At 36.4% G+C, this 20,646-nt stretch overlaps 1 protein-coding gene across 1 annotated transcript in view; it reads left to right on the top strand.

Moving 5' to 3' along the window:
- tbc1d19 (TBC1 domain family, member 19) overlaps window positions 1-20,646 on the top strand; it is a 168,427-nt gene that overhangs the window by 129,069 nt on the left and 18,712 nt on the right. The window contains exons 14-17 of the mRNA XM_028802001.2: window positions 5,806-5,890; window positions 8,631-8,675; window positions 8,933-8,965; window positions 19,741-19,850. Coding sequence (XP_028657834.1) covers window positions 5,806-5,890; window positions 8,631-8,675; window positions 8,933-8,965; window positions 19,741-19,850 — 273 coding nt within the window. The remainder of the gene's footprint in view (window positions 1-5,805; window positions 5,891-8,630; window positions 8,676-8,932; window positions 8,966-19,740; window positions 19,851-20,646) is intronic.

Here is a 20,646-nt window from a genome sequence, read left to right as displayed (position 1 = left end):
AAATTGGCATGACAACAGAACTAACAGCCAAGTTGAATGCTTTTTGTTAATTTTAGACTATAGATGTGTTATTTACTTCAAGGGCAAAAAGATGGGGCCTTATCCAGACTGCACACAAAGTAAAATAATTATAATTTCAGAATAAATATTTCACATTGCATGCTTTTCCAATTCAGAGCACTATACATATTATAGAAATGTAGTTATAATAAAACCCAAAGTAACATTCAGTGAAAATCGAAAATAGTTGTACTAAAACACAAAAGTGCAGTATAATATAGACCCAGACCATATACAGTAGATACAAATGCATTGTAAAAGTTTACTCCATCAAGGGGTGCTCTGGCCCTTTAAGTCTTATATTAAGTCTAGGATGAACCCAATCCTAGTGTCCCTGATCTGAAGGGAAACACTTTCTTGACCTGAAAGTAATTCTGAGTGGTCTAGAGGTGCCCCTGGAAAATGCTAACAGGCTGAGGTTTAAATGGCTGTACTTATAATAAGATCAGAGCTTGGAGTCTTAGAGGTTCTGTTTGGTAAGAGTTTGAAGGGTCGGAGGATTGAAGGCCAAAGGTGCTAAGAGCAGGTATGAAAAGTATTTTGATTGAGTGTGTGCAGTGATACATATTTGGAAATTTCGGTAGGCATGCCTTCTGATTAGTTATAGTACTGAACTGTCTAGGAAACCTAGTGTTGCTTTTAGGATTCTATTTTCTTACTACCTACTGTAGTGTGTGTCCTTTTTCTTTACAATAAAAGCACCCGGTCTCATCTTCCCTAGTCTTTTCCTGATCTTTGTTTGGGTTCAAGGCAATGGACAGTGCCATCTATAGGTCATTATATATATTGTCTGTTTGTATTGTATATGTATATGTATATACAGTTGGTGTCTGGTGGGAAGTAAGCCTACTGGGGAAGGCAGTGGTACAACACAATGGCATATTAGGATTCTTCAAGGTAGTCTCCCTGAAGCTGAACATACTTCTTCCACCAATATTCCAACCTCTGGATGGCCTTAGAAAAAAAACGAAACTTCTTCTGAGTCAGACCACTGTACCACCTCATCAGTGACATCATCTGTGTCACAATGGCAAATATGTAGTTGTTTCTTTATCTCAGGAAAAAAAAAATATATATATGTACTGTATATATCTCCCTATATATAAAATCTAATGTTTATCTGTCTGTATGTCTGTCCGCTTTTCATGAGAGAACTACTTAACAAATTTAGATCAGGTTTTTTTCTGTAATTTGCTTGAACATTCCAGTTGATTTAACGACTCTTCTAATTGCGCTATGTATAATAGTTCACTTGCAGTACCAATTTGTTTGCGCGAATCTGAGAGATACACAGTGGGCTGAGGGGAGAAGGGTGGGGCCCTCCTCACTCATGCACCAGCCTCGGGGCGTTCCTTACCTCTGCTTAGCTAGCGAACGAGAGAACTACTTAACAGATTTAGATCAGGTTTTTTTCTTTAATTTGCTTGAAAATTCCGGTTAATTTTGCAACTTACCTCATTGCTCTAAGAATCATAGTTCGCTTGCAGGAGCGATATATTCGTGCTAATCCGAGAGAGAGGCTGCCGGCTGAGGGGAGGGGGAAGTGTGACGTCAGGAGTAGGGAGCCGGACAGGGTCCTCCCCACTGTTTTGTTTCCATACCTTTGAAAGAGATTTCTACACTGTCCAACTGGTATATATGCCCATTCTTTTTGACCAAACTGTGCCAGTTTTCTTTGATGGCTTCCTTCTCCCAACTGAAAGTATCAGTTGTTTCCACAGATATTCAGTGGAAATCGGATTGTATCTAATTGCAGGCCAATTCAATATAGTTTAGTGTTTACTTTTCCTTCCTTTTGGGTGTTTTTTGTGAGGTTTAGGGGTCATTATTCTGTTGAACAACCCATGACCTGCAACTGAGAGCCATCTTTCCTGACAAAATGCCCTCATAGTCTATTGATTTTATTGTAGACTGCACAGATATAAGGCACCCTGTCCAAGAGGCAAAGCACCATTGGTTTACACAGAACAAATAAAATATTGACATAGTTGCCATAGGCCAATATGTATATCAGTATAAAGTCTCTGCTTTGTTTTGCCAAGGTTAGTGGTTGTAATGCACTTTAACTCACAGAAAAGTATATCAAGTCAATCAAACATAATAACAAAAAACTTGCAGAAAGATCAAACCAAACTAATTAAGAAATATGTTGTAATAATTTTCACTCAAATCTCAGTGATCACATAACAAAAAGTGGCCTCCATTTACACATATGCATCATCTAAGAGGACAGTCTATACACCAGTAAGTTGCATTTCTTCATACATTATTACTTGGTGTCCCAAACTTCCTTTAACCACACCTCTGCCATTCATTCATTAATTCTCTGATCATTTTGATCCTCTAAAATGAAATGCCATCTTAAAACAGCTTATATATGAATGCTTAAAATATTTGTTTATAATAAAGCCATAAGTATAGAAATTACTTTGTGTATTGAGTGCCCTTTGTCATTTATAGTACATTATTTATAGCTGATTTATTCTTCCTGTTCAGACTACTGTGGATCAAATGTAATCATGGTTTTAAAGCTGACTGTAGCCATGGATTCTGAGTGTCTCTGTAGCCTTGGACTCTTATACTGCCATGACAACTGAAGCAGCTTTTTTAAACATTAAAAAATATAGTGATACTGGTATATGTCGTGTATAAAACCCATAGATACAAACCCAATGTTCACATCATATTTGGTCACTGCTAATTGAGGCAGTGGGTTTTCAGCAGTGCAAATGCACATCTTATTAAAAAATAAACCTAATCTGTTATGATGTGTATTTCTTTTCTTATCAGTGTTTTCATTAGATAACACCCAGGGTGGCATGTTTTCAAACTCACTAAGTATTTAGTTTAATCTTCCTGAGCTAGTATATACCATTCATTTAAATATAAGGAAATAGCACCTGATGTAAAGAATTTGTGACGACATGATAAATAACATGACATTAAAGTTGTATTTAAGTGATTTTTGTATTTAATGTTCAATGCAGGGTGCATTGGACCTTTTATTGATTCCACTTTTGGCATGTTCAATATTAATATATAGTTTTTAGATAATGCCACTAAACAGAAGCACAAATTGTTTTGCATTTAATATCATGTTTACTTTGGTGTTATCTTACCTACTTATTAGATTGATTTTGCTATTTAAATAAATTATTCACCCATATATCACTATCATTGATGTGCATGATTATTATACAAAATTGTTACTGTCTATAGGATTGCTTTCAAAAATTCAGTTTTATATATTGGTGCTATTCAGAATCCTACTCAATGTCTCTAGCAACACAATTTAAATTATAATCAACAGGTAAAAAGTGCAAGGATGGTTTTTCCATGTCATATTTCTCCTTATGTGATGTCATATTACTCAGGCTATATGTAATATGTTATATGTGTGTATGTGTATGTGTTGTGAACAATCTGCCCAGCTACAGACAGACACAGACTCACAATGTCCCAAAACACACACATTTATTTTGCTCCTTTCTCTTCTACAGCACACTCACAGTGCACAAATCTCAACAGTGCTCAACAATGCCTTTCTTCATTCTCTATCTTCTTGCTCTTTTCCTGCCGCCTTCACTCCTCTCCCCCAAGCTTTGTCCTCTAACTCTCGACTCCAACTCCTTGAATAGATTTTATATTGTTCCCAGATGTGGTCCAGGTGCTCGTTGATGGTCTTCCTGCAGCACTTCCTGGTGTGGCGGAAGTGCTGCATGGGCACCCAGAAGTACTCCAGGTATGCCTTGATTCTCTTCCGGCAGCACTTCCTGCTGTGGTGGTAGTGTTGCCGTCCAGGGTTACGGGATTGTCCTGGCACCCCCTGGCGGTGACCACAAGCCCCAACAGGGCTGAGCTTCCAAGTTCCAAGTCCATAGCCCCGATGTGCTCCAGGGGCTTTGCCCTCCTGTGTTCCGGGGGAGGTTTTGTCCCCAATATATCGCTTCCCCCGGTCCTTCCATCACAGGATGGCGTCCTGGTGGGGCAAGTTCCCCGGTCATCTGCCACAGTATATATATATATATATATATATATATATATATATATATATATATATATATATATATATATATATATATATATATTAGGGTGTTTCATTTTTCCAAAGATGAGATTTTCATATGACTTTGCTTACGCCACGAGTCTCAGTGATGTAAAAGATATATATGCCAGATTTCAAGAAGATTGGATAATATTTAGGGGTTGCACACATTGATCACTTTTATTTCAAACTAGTAAAATTTATAATATTCAGTTTCAGGATCCCAGGGGCTCTGCATCAAGGAAGGTGGATGGCAAAGGCAATATATGCACTTAAAATTGTCTTCTTCACTAAACAGTTGAATATTCCTCAACGAGAATTGAAAGGAATGAAACGGGTTGCACATTTTGTCAGCCTCATATATGTTCGCTTTTGGCATGAGGCAATTGTAAGTCGATGGGCTCCAAAGAATGATTTGGATATGCTACAGCTTCTGAGCACTTACCCAGATGCAGACGTCAAAAAAAGTGCTCTCACAGTTGCTAAGAGAAACCTTTGGTATCTGTCAGAAACAAACGTAGGATTGGCTTTTTTGGACGAACGTATTACTCAGGCTGAAAAGGAAAATATGACTAAAAATTTAGAAACCAAACCTGCAAAGAAAAAGGAAATGAAACGATTAGAGGGTAAAAACCTAGTTTTTGAATGAAAAGACCTGAGCCATTTCGTTACTAATAAAACAAAGACGTTTTTTGAATTGTTTGGAATCCACGATGTGACAGAATACTGCAGTGATTCTCTAAGAAGCCATGTGAACGCTCTTAAGGTGGTCAATGATACCGCAGAAAGAGGAATTGCTCTGATAAAAAAGTTTAACGAATCGGTCAGACATGAACAACAAAAACAATTCTTGTTGAGGGTAGTCAAGCATCACAGAAAAGTCGTCACCAAGCGAACAAAAGAAGGGATTGCATCGTTCAAAGTTGATTAATATAACATATGTTTTGCATACTACCTATTAATCTTAGTGTCTAGTTTTAATATTATTTTAAGTTTGTGATTTCTAGTTTTCCCAATAAAAGTAATTAACATTGAAAAATCGTATTTTTGCCTACTTTTACAAAACTGATCAAAGTGTGCAACCTCTAAATATTATCCAATCTTCTTGAAATTTGGCATATATATCTTTTATATCACTGAGACTCGGGGCGTAAGCAAAGCCTGCAAAAATTTTACATTTTATTTTTTGCCTTAGAAAATGAATCACCGTAATATATATGTATATATACTGTTGATGTTGTGCCCCCAAGCTGGTCTGGGTGGTGGTGCATTGTCACCAGAGTTTGTTATTGCAATTTGGGATCAGAAGTGCAATCTGCTGCCATTACATCTCCATTGCAACTTGCTCAAGACTGTTTCTCTTTAAATCAGATTTTTGACACTTAACTTTTGGCCTTAGCCTTCTGGGGGATGCCAGAAGTAGCCTGATGTTGCAGCGAGTGGTTGTGACATGCAATTATGTGGATCAGCCACATTAACTGTGCGTAGGTGCAGGTAGGCAAATATGTTAATGTGCTTTGCAATGGACATGGCTGACTGCGACTGCATGTAACTGCAAGTTGAAGAAAGTGGATATAGGAAATGGTTATGACAGAAAATATTCCTGACTAACTGAGCAATTTCTGCTTAAAGTTCTACTGTATTATAAGTATAGTAAGTTAAAGAGTGTTTCTTTGTTCATAAATTTGTTTATTTTTTAGGTATTACTTTGCTTTTCTCGGGACACAACAGTATTGGAACATTTCAAGTATAACAGTGCTACTCCCCCAAAATCCTACATTAGAGGTAAACACTGATTTTTTTTTCAATATAAATATGGTCTAAACACATTTGATTCTTAAATCTGCATTTATGAAAGATCATACATTTAGTAACAAGATGGCTATTGAGATCAAATAAGTTTTCTCTGTTATAAATTCATTATATCATAATGGTTATACAACCTCATTGTAAGAACATGCCAGAAAAATGAGCAATGCAGTGCCTGTAGAGGAAAAGAAACTATAAAAGGTTACTTAACAAAGAAGAAGTTCTCCACTCCAGACCATATACCCCGTCTCACAGTATTTCCTTTTATGAAAGTTCAAGGTGTTAATAATTGACTGAACTTAATTAAATTCTACCATGCCTTTCCTGTTATTTCTCTACTTCACCACATTGCTACTCATACATCCTCTAAAGACCAAACTATAATTTTAATGTACACTATGTATATCCACACTCTGCACAATAAACTTACATCATTCAGAAGCTGATGCAAAGAAAAACACTTGCCTGGAGAACTGCCATTGTAGATACAGTATGTCTGCATTGACAGTGCATGCTTTGCAAATGACACACAAACAAACAAATTAGAATCAAAAATGTTCAAACTGTGAAGCAGTAGACACCTGTCTACTTTGGACATATGTGTAGGTGTACACAGGTCATGACCATTAAAGTATAACTGATGATATAAACAAAGCACTTTGGGCAATGCAACTTATTTTTTATACCTTTTAGGTAGTAGATACACTTCTACTATTGTAGGTCTGACCTTGCAATTCTTTATATATTGTACACATTCAGTTTTTTTCACTTTGACTCTGAACACTTGAACCTAGGCCACTGACAGATTATTCTTTTTGATGTGAAGGCATCTTGTGCCAGAGGTGCATACAATATACTAAGGATATTTCACATTTTTTAAAGAAGGGGTGTTCTCACAAAAATAGTTGCAATTTTTAATATATAGCCCTGCTTAATTTTACTGGAGAAACTAGATTTTATGTTACTGATTTGTGGTGAATTGGGTTTTATAATTAACAGATTGATGGCGTATTGGATTTTATAATTATGTGCTGCTCCGGTGGCACAGTAGTTTAGGGACGCTCTCTCATTGTCCCATTGACCCAGGGTTTATTACTTGCCTTTCGCTGCCACTTTGCATGTTGCTCTGTGTCTGTGTGGGTATTCTTGTTTCCTGCTTCTAAGTTTACCATTTCTAAAGTGGCTCTTTATGGGTGAGTGGGTTACTATAGTGAACTGCCATCCCTTCTGGTGTTGATTTCTGCCACATGAACCAGGAATGCAAAAAAGGCTATGATTTTTTTTTGGTAGTGAAAAGTCTGATTAAATTTTAATATGCAGAAATGCTATCCACACCTTGAAATATTTTCCTTTTGTAAATATTTACATTCTTACTCAAAGTGAGATCTTCTTATTCAGTGTAATATGACCCCTATAAATATTGGACATCACCGCAGGGCATTGTTATAGTCAATTAAGCATTACCTCAAAACGAAAAAAATTAAGTCTTTATTGAATATGCTATTATTTTCACCGTTAAATAGAATGAATGCAGAGCTAGCAGCATACATTCTTGTGAAAAAGTAAGTACACCCCATGCAGCAAACAGTATGTTTTAAGTATTGCATGTATGCATTTTTCAAGGAGCCCCTGCTGTTGTGTTTCAGCCAAGGTTCCCCCATGGCTGGTGTTCAAATTCATGTTTTAGGTTTGTTTTGTTAATTTTTGATTCTTTTATTTAGGTTAATGTTACTTTTGTTGATTATTTGCATTATTCTTTGTTTTTGATTGTGCCTATATATGTAAGCTGCCTAGGTTATGTTCCGTGTGTTTTGTGGGTGGCTCCTCAAGAAGTTGAGCCACCAACCAATCACTGTCAGGAGCTGCCCTCCATCCTATAAATTCAGAGGGTCTTCCATAGTTCTTGATGGTTTCATTTGAATATGCTTGGGAGTTTTGTTGAGTTCTGTGTTTTTGCTTTGCCTTGTGCGTTTTGTGATCTATTATATCTTTTGACCTGTCACTCTGTATTTCAATAACTCTTAGCATTTTGCTGTGGGACTTGTTCACTTAGATTGCCTTGTGTTTCAGTCAGATCCTTTATGTATTTTGGGTTCTAAGTAGTTTCATTGTGCAACAGAGCATTTTGTGAAAATAAACCTCTTTTTTTTATAAAGATTTTGTGTATGGCCTTATATATAGCCTAGGTTTGGTGGTCTATCTGCCTCTAGTGGACAGTTTTGGAAGTGTTTTTTGTGATTTCTCCACCTTGGAATCCCTAATGCATAACACCTGCATAAATACACATTGAATTTATTCTTCTTGCTAACTGTTGCTCCAAAGAAATAGACTGCTTGGAGGCTCCACGTGGATGTCTCAGAGCACTAACAGTACTATATATACTACTGTACTATACAAGTCCTGGGAAATGGAAAACTTCCTTGCTTACAAAATGTGTCTTTACCTTATTGGCTGCTCATTAGTTGTGAATTAAGGAGACTCTTAAGCCTTAAGGCCCACAGATCTGGTTTGTTGTGTTATCTCCTGGCATCTCCTGTCTCTTGTTTCATTCCTAAATAGACTTGATAAAGCAAACTTCAATTGTTGAGTAAGTCATGTCTTCACATATTGATGCTTTTTCATTATACTTTTATGTTTTTTGCACTTACATGAAGGTATTGAATATAACGATGTTTCTGATTTTATTTGGAATTTACCTTATGTACTTTATTACCAGGTAACCTTGGAATAGAAGAGTTTGCTGTTGTTTACCCACCTAATGGTAATAAATGATGCCTGTGCACCCTCTGTTGATACATTACAGTATGGCTGGTTATAAAAATTATAGTTAAAGCATTTAGTGAAAAGAAATTGCTCAGTATTTTGCTTGCTTTTAGATTTATTAAGTGATGTTTCTAAAAGCAAATATTTTTGATATACTTTAGGAAGTTTTACTATTTATTTATATTTTTTTATTATATATATATATATATATATATATTTATATATTTTTTTACTATTGTCTTCTCCGCTTTTTAGGTGTTATTCCATTTCATGGTTTTTCCATGTATGGTAAGTATTCTACTGTTACTATAAAGATATCTAAAATCCATCCATTATCCAACCTACTATATCCTAACTACAGGGTCACGGGGGTCTGCTGGAGCCAATCCCAGCCAACACAGGGTGCCAGGGAACAAATCCCAGGCAGGGTGCCAGTCCACCGCAGAACACACACGCCAAGCACACACTAGGGATAATTTAGGATTGCCAATGCACCTAACCTGCATGCCTTTGGACTGTGGGAGGAAACCGGAGCACCCGGAGGAATTCCACGCAAGGACAGGGAGAACATGCAAACTCCATGCAGGGAGGACCCGGGAAGTGAACCCAGGTCTCCTAACTGCGAGGCAGCAGTGCTACCACTGCGCCACCGTGCCACCCGATATCTAAAATGCTTCCTTTATTTGTTATTATTTTTTGTTTCCATTTTATCTAGGGTTATAAATATTCTGTTGCCATGCATTCAAATACTGTACAAACAGTAATAGAAATAAACAAAGCACATGGCTTTACTTTTGATATATGAAGAATTTATGTCATGATTACCACATCTCAAGTTTTTCCTATTGTTACTGCCAAGAAAGTGCAGTTTCCAGGATGAGAAAATACATGTAAATGTCATATTTCAGTATGTGTTTACTGATTAAAAAAACCATTACCAGAAAAAGCAATATATTCAAAATGAGTAATGATTTCTATCATTTGAGCTGTTTAATATGGACAAGTACAAAAGTGCAATGGATGAATATTACACCATAAATCTAAAAATGTGAAATTTTATTTTTTGCAATTGTACGGAATTAGCAAAGGCATATTTTTGAACAGGCATATTTATCTTATTCTTTATTGTTTAGCTTGTGCATGATTATTTTAGCACTGGAGTGTTACAGGCATAATTAATTTAAATACGCATTCTAATCAACAATGAAATGCTATCTTTCAGGCGTATCCAAATTAACTGCTTATATCTTACAAATGAAGCTGCAGTGAAGGCAAGAAAAAATATCTACTGTAGTGAGAAGCAAACCTAGAGAATATAAATTCTCTGAGGATTGCTTGATCCTGGAATAATCAAAGCTCTTGAAAAATAGAGCTACTTAGGCATTCTGAGATCCAAGTCTGATGGAGTATTGTGCAGAGTGGCTTCTGCATTGTGGCCCAGCCCTGCTGGAGTTCCACGGTGAAACCCTTTAGCCATTTGCAAAAAAATTAAGATTGCTTGGTGATTGGTAAAATTGTCTTTAAGTGTCATGGCTGTGCAGACAATAATGACAGTAAGAGTATAATATCAGTTGGCAGGTATGACATTATACTGGACTGTGATATTGTTATATATTGAAAAATAAGGCACTAGACAACAACATTATCAAGAGTACTGTTTACTATAATGATAAATATTCTCTGCCCATGTAAAACTGATCTTCAAATTTGGTTTATCATCACATGTCTTCCATGTCTGATGAATATGCAACACACCCGCACCATGTGCATGGAGGCTGACCATGAGATCCTGATGTTAATGGACCATTTCCCTCTGCAGTTTGTAGATCTTGTTATTTTAGCTATACTAACAACCATAACTTATAATCTCTTTGTAAGTATGCGTGTAAACATGTTTATGGGTTTAATGAAGTATGAGTGAACTAGAAAACTTTCATGATCAGGTAGTACTCTGTTCTCTGAAGTATAGCTTTATGTGCAGTGAGGCACCATCCATTTTTGCTAACTTCCATTTTGTGTGTAGCCCACATCCAGCCAGCTATAAACACTTTTCAACTGTTTTTGTTCATGTATTTCTAGGCTGACAGCATACCTTGTGGGTGGTCTGTTAATGTCTTGCTGGACTATCCTTCTGTGATCCTCCTTAGGCTCTGTTCCAGATGATGTATCCTCTTTTGTTAGTTCAATCCTTGATATTAAATTTTGGATGGTGCATCATCAGCTTGAGCTTAATAGTGCCAAGTCTGAAATTCACCTTGTGGGCTCTTAAAGTACCTCTTAAATGTTAACATCTGTATCAATGACACCCCTATTCCTTTACGCCCTCAAGTCAGGAGCCTTGGTATTGTTTTTGAAAGCACTCTCTCTTTTCAGTCTCACTTTAACATTATATCCCATGCTGCATTTTATTACCTTCATAATAGATCAAAACTTTGTCTCTCATTGTCCAAGTCATGCAGCGGAGACGCTGATTCATGTGTTTGTCACATCAAGGCTAGACTATTGTAATGCTTTATTGTCTTTTATTCCAGCTAAACTTGTAAACAAGCTGCAGTTCATTCAAAATTCTGCTGCATGCCTATGGAGCCAAACTAGGGCTCATAGTCACATTACACCTAATCTTTACAAACTTCATCAACTTCCAGAAATGTACCTTATTGACTTTAAGGTTCTTGTTCTTACTTACAAAGTAAGTAGTCCATGATCTGGCTCCCACTTATTTTAAAGATCTTCTTAAAGATTATATACTGACCCGGTCACTGTGCTTTTCTACTTCTGGCTTTCTTGTTATCCCTTCAGGCTGCCTGTTTTTCGTGGGAGGTCAGTTATGCTGCTCTCCAGCTCTGGATCTCCCTTCCTCGTTATATCCAGACTCTTTATTCTTTATCTCTACTTAAAAAACACGTTAAATCTCACTTTTTCAAAACGGCCTTCTCAGTTTCATAGATACTTTTAAATTGTTCTGATTATATGTTTTATTCTATTTTTTTATTGATTATTATATGTGTGTTTTATTTTATTTTTTATGTAAGATATTATCTTGTAATATGTGCTTGAGTGTCTAGAAAGGCGCTGTTAAATGCATTATTATTATTATTAGTATTATTATTATTATTATATGTTTGAAAAAATACATTCTTTACATACAAGGGTTAAAAATAAAACATTGGGAACCCGTCTCCAGATTTTTGCACTGCTAAAATATAAAGTGTTTGATACCGGAAGACCCCATTAATCTTAGAATGTCCAAGCACTGTTAGCCAAACTGGCCTTGTTTTCCAAGAGCTTTACTTTGGAAGCTCCACAAGTCAAGGCAATCAATCTTCTTGCTAAAGGTCTCCGTGACTCTGCATGCCTTGCCAGCATGAAGAAACTTTAGAGAATAAAAATACGAATAATATGTTAGTTACAGACGTAAATGGCAGGGAACTTAATAAAAACTGATGTAGTGAATTTAAAATACCTGAAAGGAGTGCAGTAGAGTAAGAAATCCAGCTTATACATATACATGCACGAAGCTTTAAATATAAAGTATCTCAGCTTAAAGTTGGAGAAAGCAAACATTTGGTGATAAATTAAAATGAATTCTGAAAAGAAAGATCTGATATCAATGGGAATTTTTAATATGTGAACAAAACAGTGAACATTTTGGCTGATTGGCTTGAAGGAGTTCAAAAGTGTAGCACATGATCCTCATCTAACTAATACAGCTTAGCTAACACAGACTTACAGCTCCTAACACCAAGCAAAGCAAAAGAGAATATAACAGAAGCGTTACTCAAGCGGGAAGGGAAACCACATATTTACTGAGTTGAAATTTCCAGTTTCATGAAAGAAATAAAACCTTTAATAGACAGCCCCCTTCTTTTTAAACTGTTTTTTGAATTCTATTGACTGTTCTTTTTGCTCAAGCGATATTGCTGTGGAATAAACTTGCAGTTATGCCAGTTGTATTTGACAACATGATCAATAAAATTGATGAAGAAAGACATTTTTAACTCCATTGAGATTATTTTCATGTTGAAGTAAAGACCTGAGAATACAACAAAAACAAGATTGAGTCTGACATGTTTTAATTACCAGAGTCCAGTCCCCCCCCCCCCCCCCCCTCCTTACTGTATCTATAGATACTGTATATACGTAACGTTCTCAAGCTTGTTTAATGCAAATTACGATCAGTTTTAGTGACACAAGAACCATTCCCTTGGACATGGTGCTAGTGAATTTCAGGGCCCAGTTATGTATACAGTACATAAACAGAAAGAAAAAAAATTAAATATAATTATGACTAGTACAATAAATGTAGAAATTGGGAAATTATTGCATAATAAATTAAGAAAAAAATGCAGTTAAGAGAAAGAGTTTAGTTAAATAAAAACATACACTCAGCCACAGGTTGTCCAAAGTCACAGTTTAGAAGGTACTTACTCTTTAGAATAAAACATACAATCTAATCATGGTAGAGTGAAGGTCAGCTAACATATACAGGCATGCCGATTTACCATAAAATAAAAGTTATATGGGGAAGAATTGTAATTTTTGGAAGCATGTGTTTGTTTTAATGTTAAATAAGGCTATATTGAATCTCTGTATAATTTATTTTGGTTTAAAATCATGATTTGTGTTATGTGTTGCTTACTGTAGTTTTCCTGCATTTGAAATGTGTAGATGTAACTTGCAAAATATGCAACAAAGATGTCATCTAAGATAATTAACATGAAGCTGGAATAATAGGAGTCTGGCCAGCTATAAACATTTCAGTAAGTAAGATGATCTAGCTGATTAATATATAATATACACTACATGTACTATGTATATCAGCAGATATTGTTTACCATTTGCCTTGCACTTTCTTGGCACTTGATCCCAGTCTTTTATGTTACAATATGAACATTTATTCTGTTTAAAGTCAAAAATAAAAATGTTTTGGATTACAAATCTTTGTGTTAAGCATAAAATATTTTTTCAGTAGGTTTAGTTAGTTAGTTACTTTAATAGCATATGGCACAAATTCAGATTCATGGAAATGTTTTTCTTACTTGCCCTCAGTAAAGTAGATAAAAACACATATACAAAAAGAGTACATTAATTAGTAATACTAAATTATTTAGCAATCCTTCAACAGTGATCTCAGGCAAGGTCCAGAAGAGTCAGAAACTTAAGCCCCTATCGCACTACACAACTTTGCCATTGATTTTCAGTTGCATTCTTCACTTACGTAATTCTTAAGGGGTCGAGGCAATTGCAGCATACTCCTATGACCACCAGGGTCAAGTAATTTGAAATCCTTTGTGACTCGGTCAGACTTGGCCTGCAACTCACCTTAAGAAAATTAAACAGGTTTGATTTTTGTCTTAAGTTGAAGGGGAAAGCTTTTATGTGTGTTTGTGTGTGTGAGCTGACAATTACTCAGAAGTGGTCCTGGGGAAAGAAGGAACATGGGTGTTTCGATGTGTGCAAACAGAAGAGAGACTTATCTGTTTGATATCTAATATTTGTTGTGCCACTAAAGAACTGGCAAAGGAAAATAAATGGGTCGAGATTGCAACTTAACTCACCATACTGGGAAAACCTTCATACAGGCACCAGCTTGGTCAGGCAGCATGTTTATTGGCTGTCAAAATGCAGCAAATTTTTGATATTTGGAAATATGAAACTCTGCTAAAATGTCTGCAATGAGTCATGTAATTTGTCATTATCAAGGCAGCGGAATCCAACAATTGCACTGGTTACATTTCACCTCCCCTCTGACTAGAAGTTGCCTAATTTGCTGCCAGGTTTAGTTATAAAAGTTCCTTTAACCAGGGAGTCCAAAAGCATCCAGCTGTTCTTGGCAGTAAAGACCATCTTATTATTCACAATACCAGTTTTTGTAGCCAGCTAGTGCATGTTCAGAATCGCTGCTGAATACTGAGTGAGCCCTCCTCCTTAGGCAGCAAGAACAAGCAGCATAATCAATGTTACAATCATTGTAATCATTAAAAATTAAATAGTGAACGATACCTGACAAATAGCTGGCAAATAATAGGATACACGCTAATGTGACCCTTTGTGACACATCTGTCTGCTAATCTGTTTCTAATCACTAAGTTGACTTATGTGGAATTCTTTCCATATAATCTGCGGGGATGACAAGAACCCTTGGGTTATGGATGAAAACGTTTCATAGTTTCAGTGCATTGCTCACAGAACTAATATTAAGTCACTTTGTTTCCAGTTTCTCAGTTGTACATTTTGCACTATTTTATGCAATGGGATAATGTTCATGAGTCCTTCAAATGTCAGCTTGAACTAGCTGTACGAACATAATGTTCCACAATCAAAATATACAATGCCAATGAATGCAGCATGGTTTCTCTCCAATATGCACACAGACAACAGAACAAAACAAAACAAAATAAAACCTTCATGGAGACTTCCATCTAGCTTCACTTGACTACATTTACTATTGCTAAAACTGGGGGGAATTGCATTTTCCTGTTCATGGAGCTACTTTTTTGTATGAATTATAAAATACTATTTATCAGTCAACTATAATCGGGGAGAATGCACTGAGAATGCAAGATGTGAGATGTCATCTTACACTGGCCTCATTTTGTGATGCAAACTTATGAAATGTGCCTCAAAATATGTTTTGGAGGTTATTTGTTTATTGGTGGTACAGTGGATAGGACATCTTTTTTGGGGTCAAATGCACTCACGGTCTCTCACCACAGTGGCTTTAGAGAATATTCATACCCTTCACTTTTGTCTCATTTTGCTATGTTGCCGCTTTACGTTAAAATCTTTAAAATATATTTTTTCTCTCATTAAGCAACACTCAGTTCCCCACAATGACAATCTGAAAACAGGATGTTAGAATTTTTTGCAAATTTATTAAAAATAAAAAACTGAAATCTCACATCTACTGAAGTATTCAGACCTTTGCTATGACACTAGCTCAGGAGCATCCCAATCAATTACTCTTCACTGATATGTTTCTGTGCCTTGTCTGGAGTCCACCAGTGGTCAATTCAATCAATAGGACAGATTAGGAAAGGCCCACACTTGTCTAAGAGATCTCACAGTTGGCAATGTTAATCAAAGCTTAGAGACAGGATTGTATTGAAGCACAGATCTGGGAAAGGCTGCTAAAAACTTTCTGCAGCATTCAAGGTTCCCAAGAGCACAGTGCTCTCCAAAATCCTGAAACGGAAGAAGTTTATAATAACCACAACTCTTCCTGGTCTAAATATCATGTCTGGAGTCAACCACCTGCTCAGTGCCTTTCCAGCGATGAAGCATGGTGGTAGCAACATCGTGCGAATAGGTTGATTTTCAACAGAAGGGACTGGGAGACTAGTCCAGGAGGGAAAAAAACTGAATGGAATCAAAGTACGGAGATACCCTTAATTGAAACCTGCTCCAGAGTGCTTTAGGCTGAGGGCTGACCTTCCAACAAGCACAAAGTAAAGACAACACAGGAGTGGCTTAGGGACAACTTTGTGAATGTCCTTGAGTGGCCCACCCATAGCCCACATATGAAACCCATTTAAACTTTTCTAGAGACACCTGAAAGCAGCTGTCCACTGATGGTCTCCATCCATCGTGAGAAAGTTTGAAAGGATCTACAGGGAAGAATCCCCAAATCCAGGTATGTCAAGCTTGTTGTGTCATGCCCTAGAAAATTCTAGGCTGGAATTGCTGCCAAAGGTGCTTCAACTAAGTACTGAGTAAAAGATCAGAATACTTGCGTCAGTGAGATATTTCAGTTTTTTATTTTTAATAAATTTGTAAACATTACTAAAGTGCTGTTTACGCTTTGTCACTCTCGGGTACTGAGTGTTGCTTAATGTGGTAAAAAAATAATAATTTAAAAGATTTTAGCATAAGGCTATTTGGAGTCTGAATACTTTCTGAAGGCATTGTACATTTTCTCCAGCACTCCAGTTTCTGCCTACCTCCCTTGTCTAAAGATGTCTGTTGGTCATATTATCTGGACTACAGTATATACAGTTTTTACAGGAAAATCAGGTGGAGAAAATAGTTGTTGAAACAAAACACTTTGCTGAGCAGTGCCACAAAAGTCACAGTAAACCTTTTGTTTGTCACATTTGCTGGCAGCATGTGAGTGTTTTTCAGTCTCAGGATACTGCAGGGCATAGTGGGTAAACCAGTCCAGAGATGGTACTGGTCCACATACTGTTTGTTGCAGACATCCATTTTCAATTAAGTTTTCAGTGCATGTCATTTTGTACTCATTGTAGCCGCCGAAGTACAAGGTGAGATCAAGCACGGGTAAAATGCATGCTGAAAGAAATCTCTCAGTCCAAAAGTTTGTTTTAACAATATTTTGTGAAAATTAAAAGCAAATAATCCACACAAGAATAAAGAAAAAAGTAGTTACACACGTAGAATAAAAGGCAAAAAAAAGGAAAAATGTATCTTCTCTAAACTTGGCTTTTCTTGAGAAACTTTAATTATTTCTGTACTTAAAAGTTATTTACTTCTTATTCTATACTTAAAGATCCTTAACTTCTTCTTCTGTACGCTTTAAGCATACGGTTCTGCACTTAAATAAGCACGTAATCTTACGAATTACTTCACACACTCAGAAGGCCCGTAGGCCCATAGGCACGAGCACAGTTTAAAACCTTGTGCCCTCTACACCTTACACATGGCAAGGCTGGTAACTAACTGAGAATAAAGTTTAGTCAGAGCTTTTAGAAATGGCAAGAATATACCAATTCAATTCTACTTATGGGGGGTTATAGGAACCTCCCATATGCATTGTCATCTAGTAAAATATTTATGAATTTTATGTAACTATGAAATGGCTGTTACACTCATTATGAAATACTTGCACTTCATTAATAACAAATTGCTAATATGATGAAACCTAGCACTGAAACTGTTCCAACTGTGGGAAGGGTATCTGGCGATCGTCAAAAAAATGCAGATGGCGTGTACGTTCATGATCGTGGCATAAATACAGATGAAAGTCTCATGGGTTAAAAGGGAAGGCTGTACAGTACATCCCATCCAATTGGGAATGACTTGGTATCATGTTCTACATGCTATGCGAAGCAAGCTGTGGGTGAATCTGAAACTCGATACTTTAGACTGGTTGTGGGACCAAGTGGGATGACAAGTATAGTCATTTTGGCGTTGATACATCATCACTGCTGTCACTGGCAAACAATTTGCTTGACCTGTATAACGCAGGACAGTTTCTATATCTCACTTGATTTGCATGAGATTTTAATTCAGGAAAACAGATGCATGTGGCACTCACTGTATGACCATAATATGCTTGGTGACTGTGGTCATGTGAACTTATCAAGCTGCAGCATAGTGCAGTAGTTGTGTGGCAGAAAGGTAAAATGACTGCAGTCAAGTGGAATGGACAAGAAACACATATGCCACTTAATAATGTTCATAATACACCAACTGTCAATGTTCATAACAGGGAAATTGTGGAAGTCACTACGTCTTGCACTGTGGTAGAATCTTTTTTGTTGATCATGTAGGTCATGCACAAAGAACAGAAAAAATATTACAAAAAAATGTCTCAACATCAGCTATTTGTGTTGGTGGTTGTTTTAAAGCATATAACACGAAGCACATACACTAAATCTGCACCGCTACACCAGTGAACACTAGACATACCTTTCCTACTGTGATTATGTTGACATTTTGGTACTTTCATGCTTCTGTTACACGTAATAACATTTTTTGTTGTTAAAAAGCATTGAATGCATTTGGCTTATTTTTTCAAGGGATAAACTTAACACTAATGTGGCTCCTACATAAAAAGTACATATATTTATATGTTCTCAAACTCACTTAATACAATTCGAGGTCACCAGTTAAAGATATAGTAAGTACCACGCGTATTTAGGTACAAATTGAGTAAACTAACACAAAATGGCCTACTACCAGAGATCACTGGAAATTAAATACCGGTACTAGCATATTTTTCAATTTACTAAAGAATTATTGATTTTCAGTTTGGATGTGACTTTTTAAACGGAGGGAGACACACAAACAAGGACAGGAAAATTGTTTTATCTTTTTTGATGGTAGGGTATTTAAATTGTGTAGTTTCTTCAAGTTTTTACCTTGTCTGTTATTCTGTATGCAACTGCAGCAGCTTAGAAATGCACAGTTACTTGGGTCTACAAAAATAAAAAAATAATTCCTGCTCTTTTTCATTTGGCAGACATCACTTTCTTTTAGTATTCTTGATTGCTTATACGAACTAGATGCTTTGGTTATGTTGTAATGTAACAGCCATCCTCTAAAAGAATTACATTTTGCTCCAAATCATGTTATAATAGAATAACATAAAATAATTGCAGTACCCATTTTTCATCTTAAGTTTAATATGACATGCCTTTTCTATAAAAGAATGCAAAATCAGGCATTATTTTGATAGATAATACAATGATTTATGGTGGCACAGTGCTTTGTGTTCAAGTGACCTTTCTCAACATTGCTTTTGTCTCATGGCTTGTGTAGTCTAGATTTGTTCTATCTTTCAAATTGGTGCATGCTGGTGTGCATGAGTGTGACCTGTAATGGACTGGCATCCTATCCAGAAGGGGTCCCTGCCTTGTGCCAGGATATACTCTGCTTTCACAGGACCCTATGACAGACAGCTGCAGGTTAATTCGTTTTCAAGCCCACTTATTCCAATGCAGTGTGTTTGTGTTGCAGAGTTTATCCTGATTGTATAGGGCAGAAGGCAGGATTCAGTAATTTTTTGCATGTTCATCAGTTTTATTAGGAAAGAATAAAGATGATTTTCTTTTTAATATAAGTTAATAATTGTCAAGTACAGTAAGTAATTCTTTCAACATTTAGGTTTATTGTTGATTCCTAAATTGTCCCTGTGCGAATATGAATTGGTGTGTGAGTTTGTATGTATAATAAAGTGGTGCCCCATCCAGTGTTGTTTCCTGCTGCCAGGATTGGCTTCAGCACCCTGTGACACTGAAATGGATTAAACAAGTTTGGCTATATTTTGTTTTTATTTTTGCAAATTCACTCTACCAATGTCTTTTTTTTTTATTTTATTACAGTTGCTCCACTATGTTTTCTCTACAATGAACCTCCCAGATTATATAGTGTTTTCCGGGAAATGTACATGCGTTACTTCTTCAGGCTACACTCCATTTCATCATCGTCTTCAGTAAGTGACTATTGGTTGCTCTTCTGTAATATACTTTACTAATATGTTTTTCATATTTTTAAATCAATAAACAATTGATGGTAGTTCCTGTTTATGTTGAGCTGACACACAGTATCCCCAGATTAGGAGAGTTACCTACAGGTACTCCCATTTCCACCCATTTCACAAAAGCATGCTGATTAGGTGTAGCAATGACTGTAAATTTGCCTGGTAATATGAATGAGCATGTGTGAGGAGGCTATGTGTGTGAGCATGTGTGATGGACTGGCATTCTATCCATGGCTGGACACTACCTTCTGTTTGATCCTTCAATGACCCTACATTAGAATAAATGAGTTCAGAAAATCTCATATCTCAATTTTGTGAAGATATCATTAGTCAAAGAGCTGTATTTTCTTAAGAATATTTACAGACAGGCCACACTGCAACTCAAAAAGATGTATTTTTGTTAACTGCCTGGTTTTCCTAAATTCACTTTCAGTTCCTTTTAATTATACATATCGGCTTAAACGAATTCAGGGTCATTTGATGGAGCCAATTGTTGCAGCATTGGGAGGGCCCCTTCCTAGACACACCAAAACTCAAATTCCCACAAGGCCAAACACTGTAGAAATTGACCATTAATAAAACTGGATTTCCAATTCCATTAACATGATAATGGAAATGAACCCATCATGTTGATGCCATGCCTCAGTGATCAGAGTAAAAGTGATTACTGTGTGCTCATTTATCATTGTAGCATTTATTAATGTACTCAAAGTATACCAGTAGAAACATGAATTTATGGAGATTATAG

The sequence above is a fragment of the Erpetoichthys calabaricus genome, chromosome 5 (assembly GCF_900747795.2).
Source record: "Erpetoichthys calabaricus chromosome 5, fErpCal1.3, whole genome shotgun sequence".
NCBI lineage: Eukaryota > Metazoa > Chordata > Cladistia > Polypteriformes > Polypteridae > Erpetoichthys > Erpetoichthys calabaricus.
The sequence above is the reverse complement of the archived record's forward strand: the minus strand, read 5'-3'. Positions and strand labels throughout refer to the sequence as shown.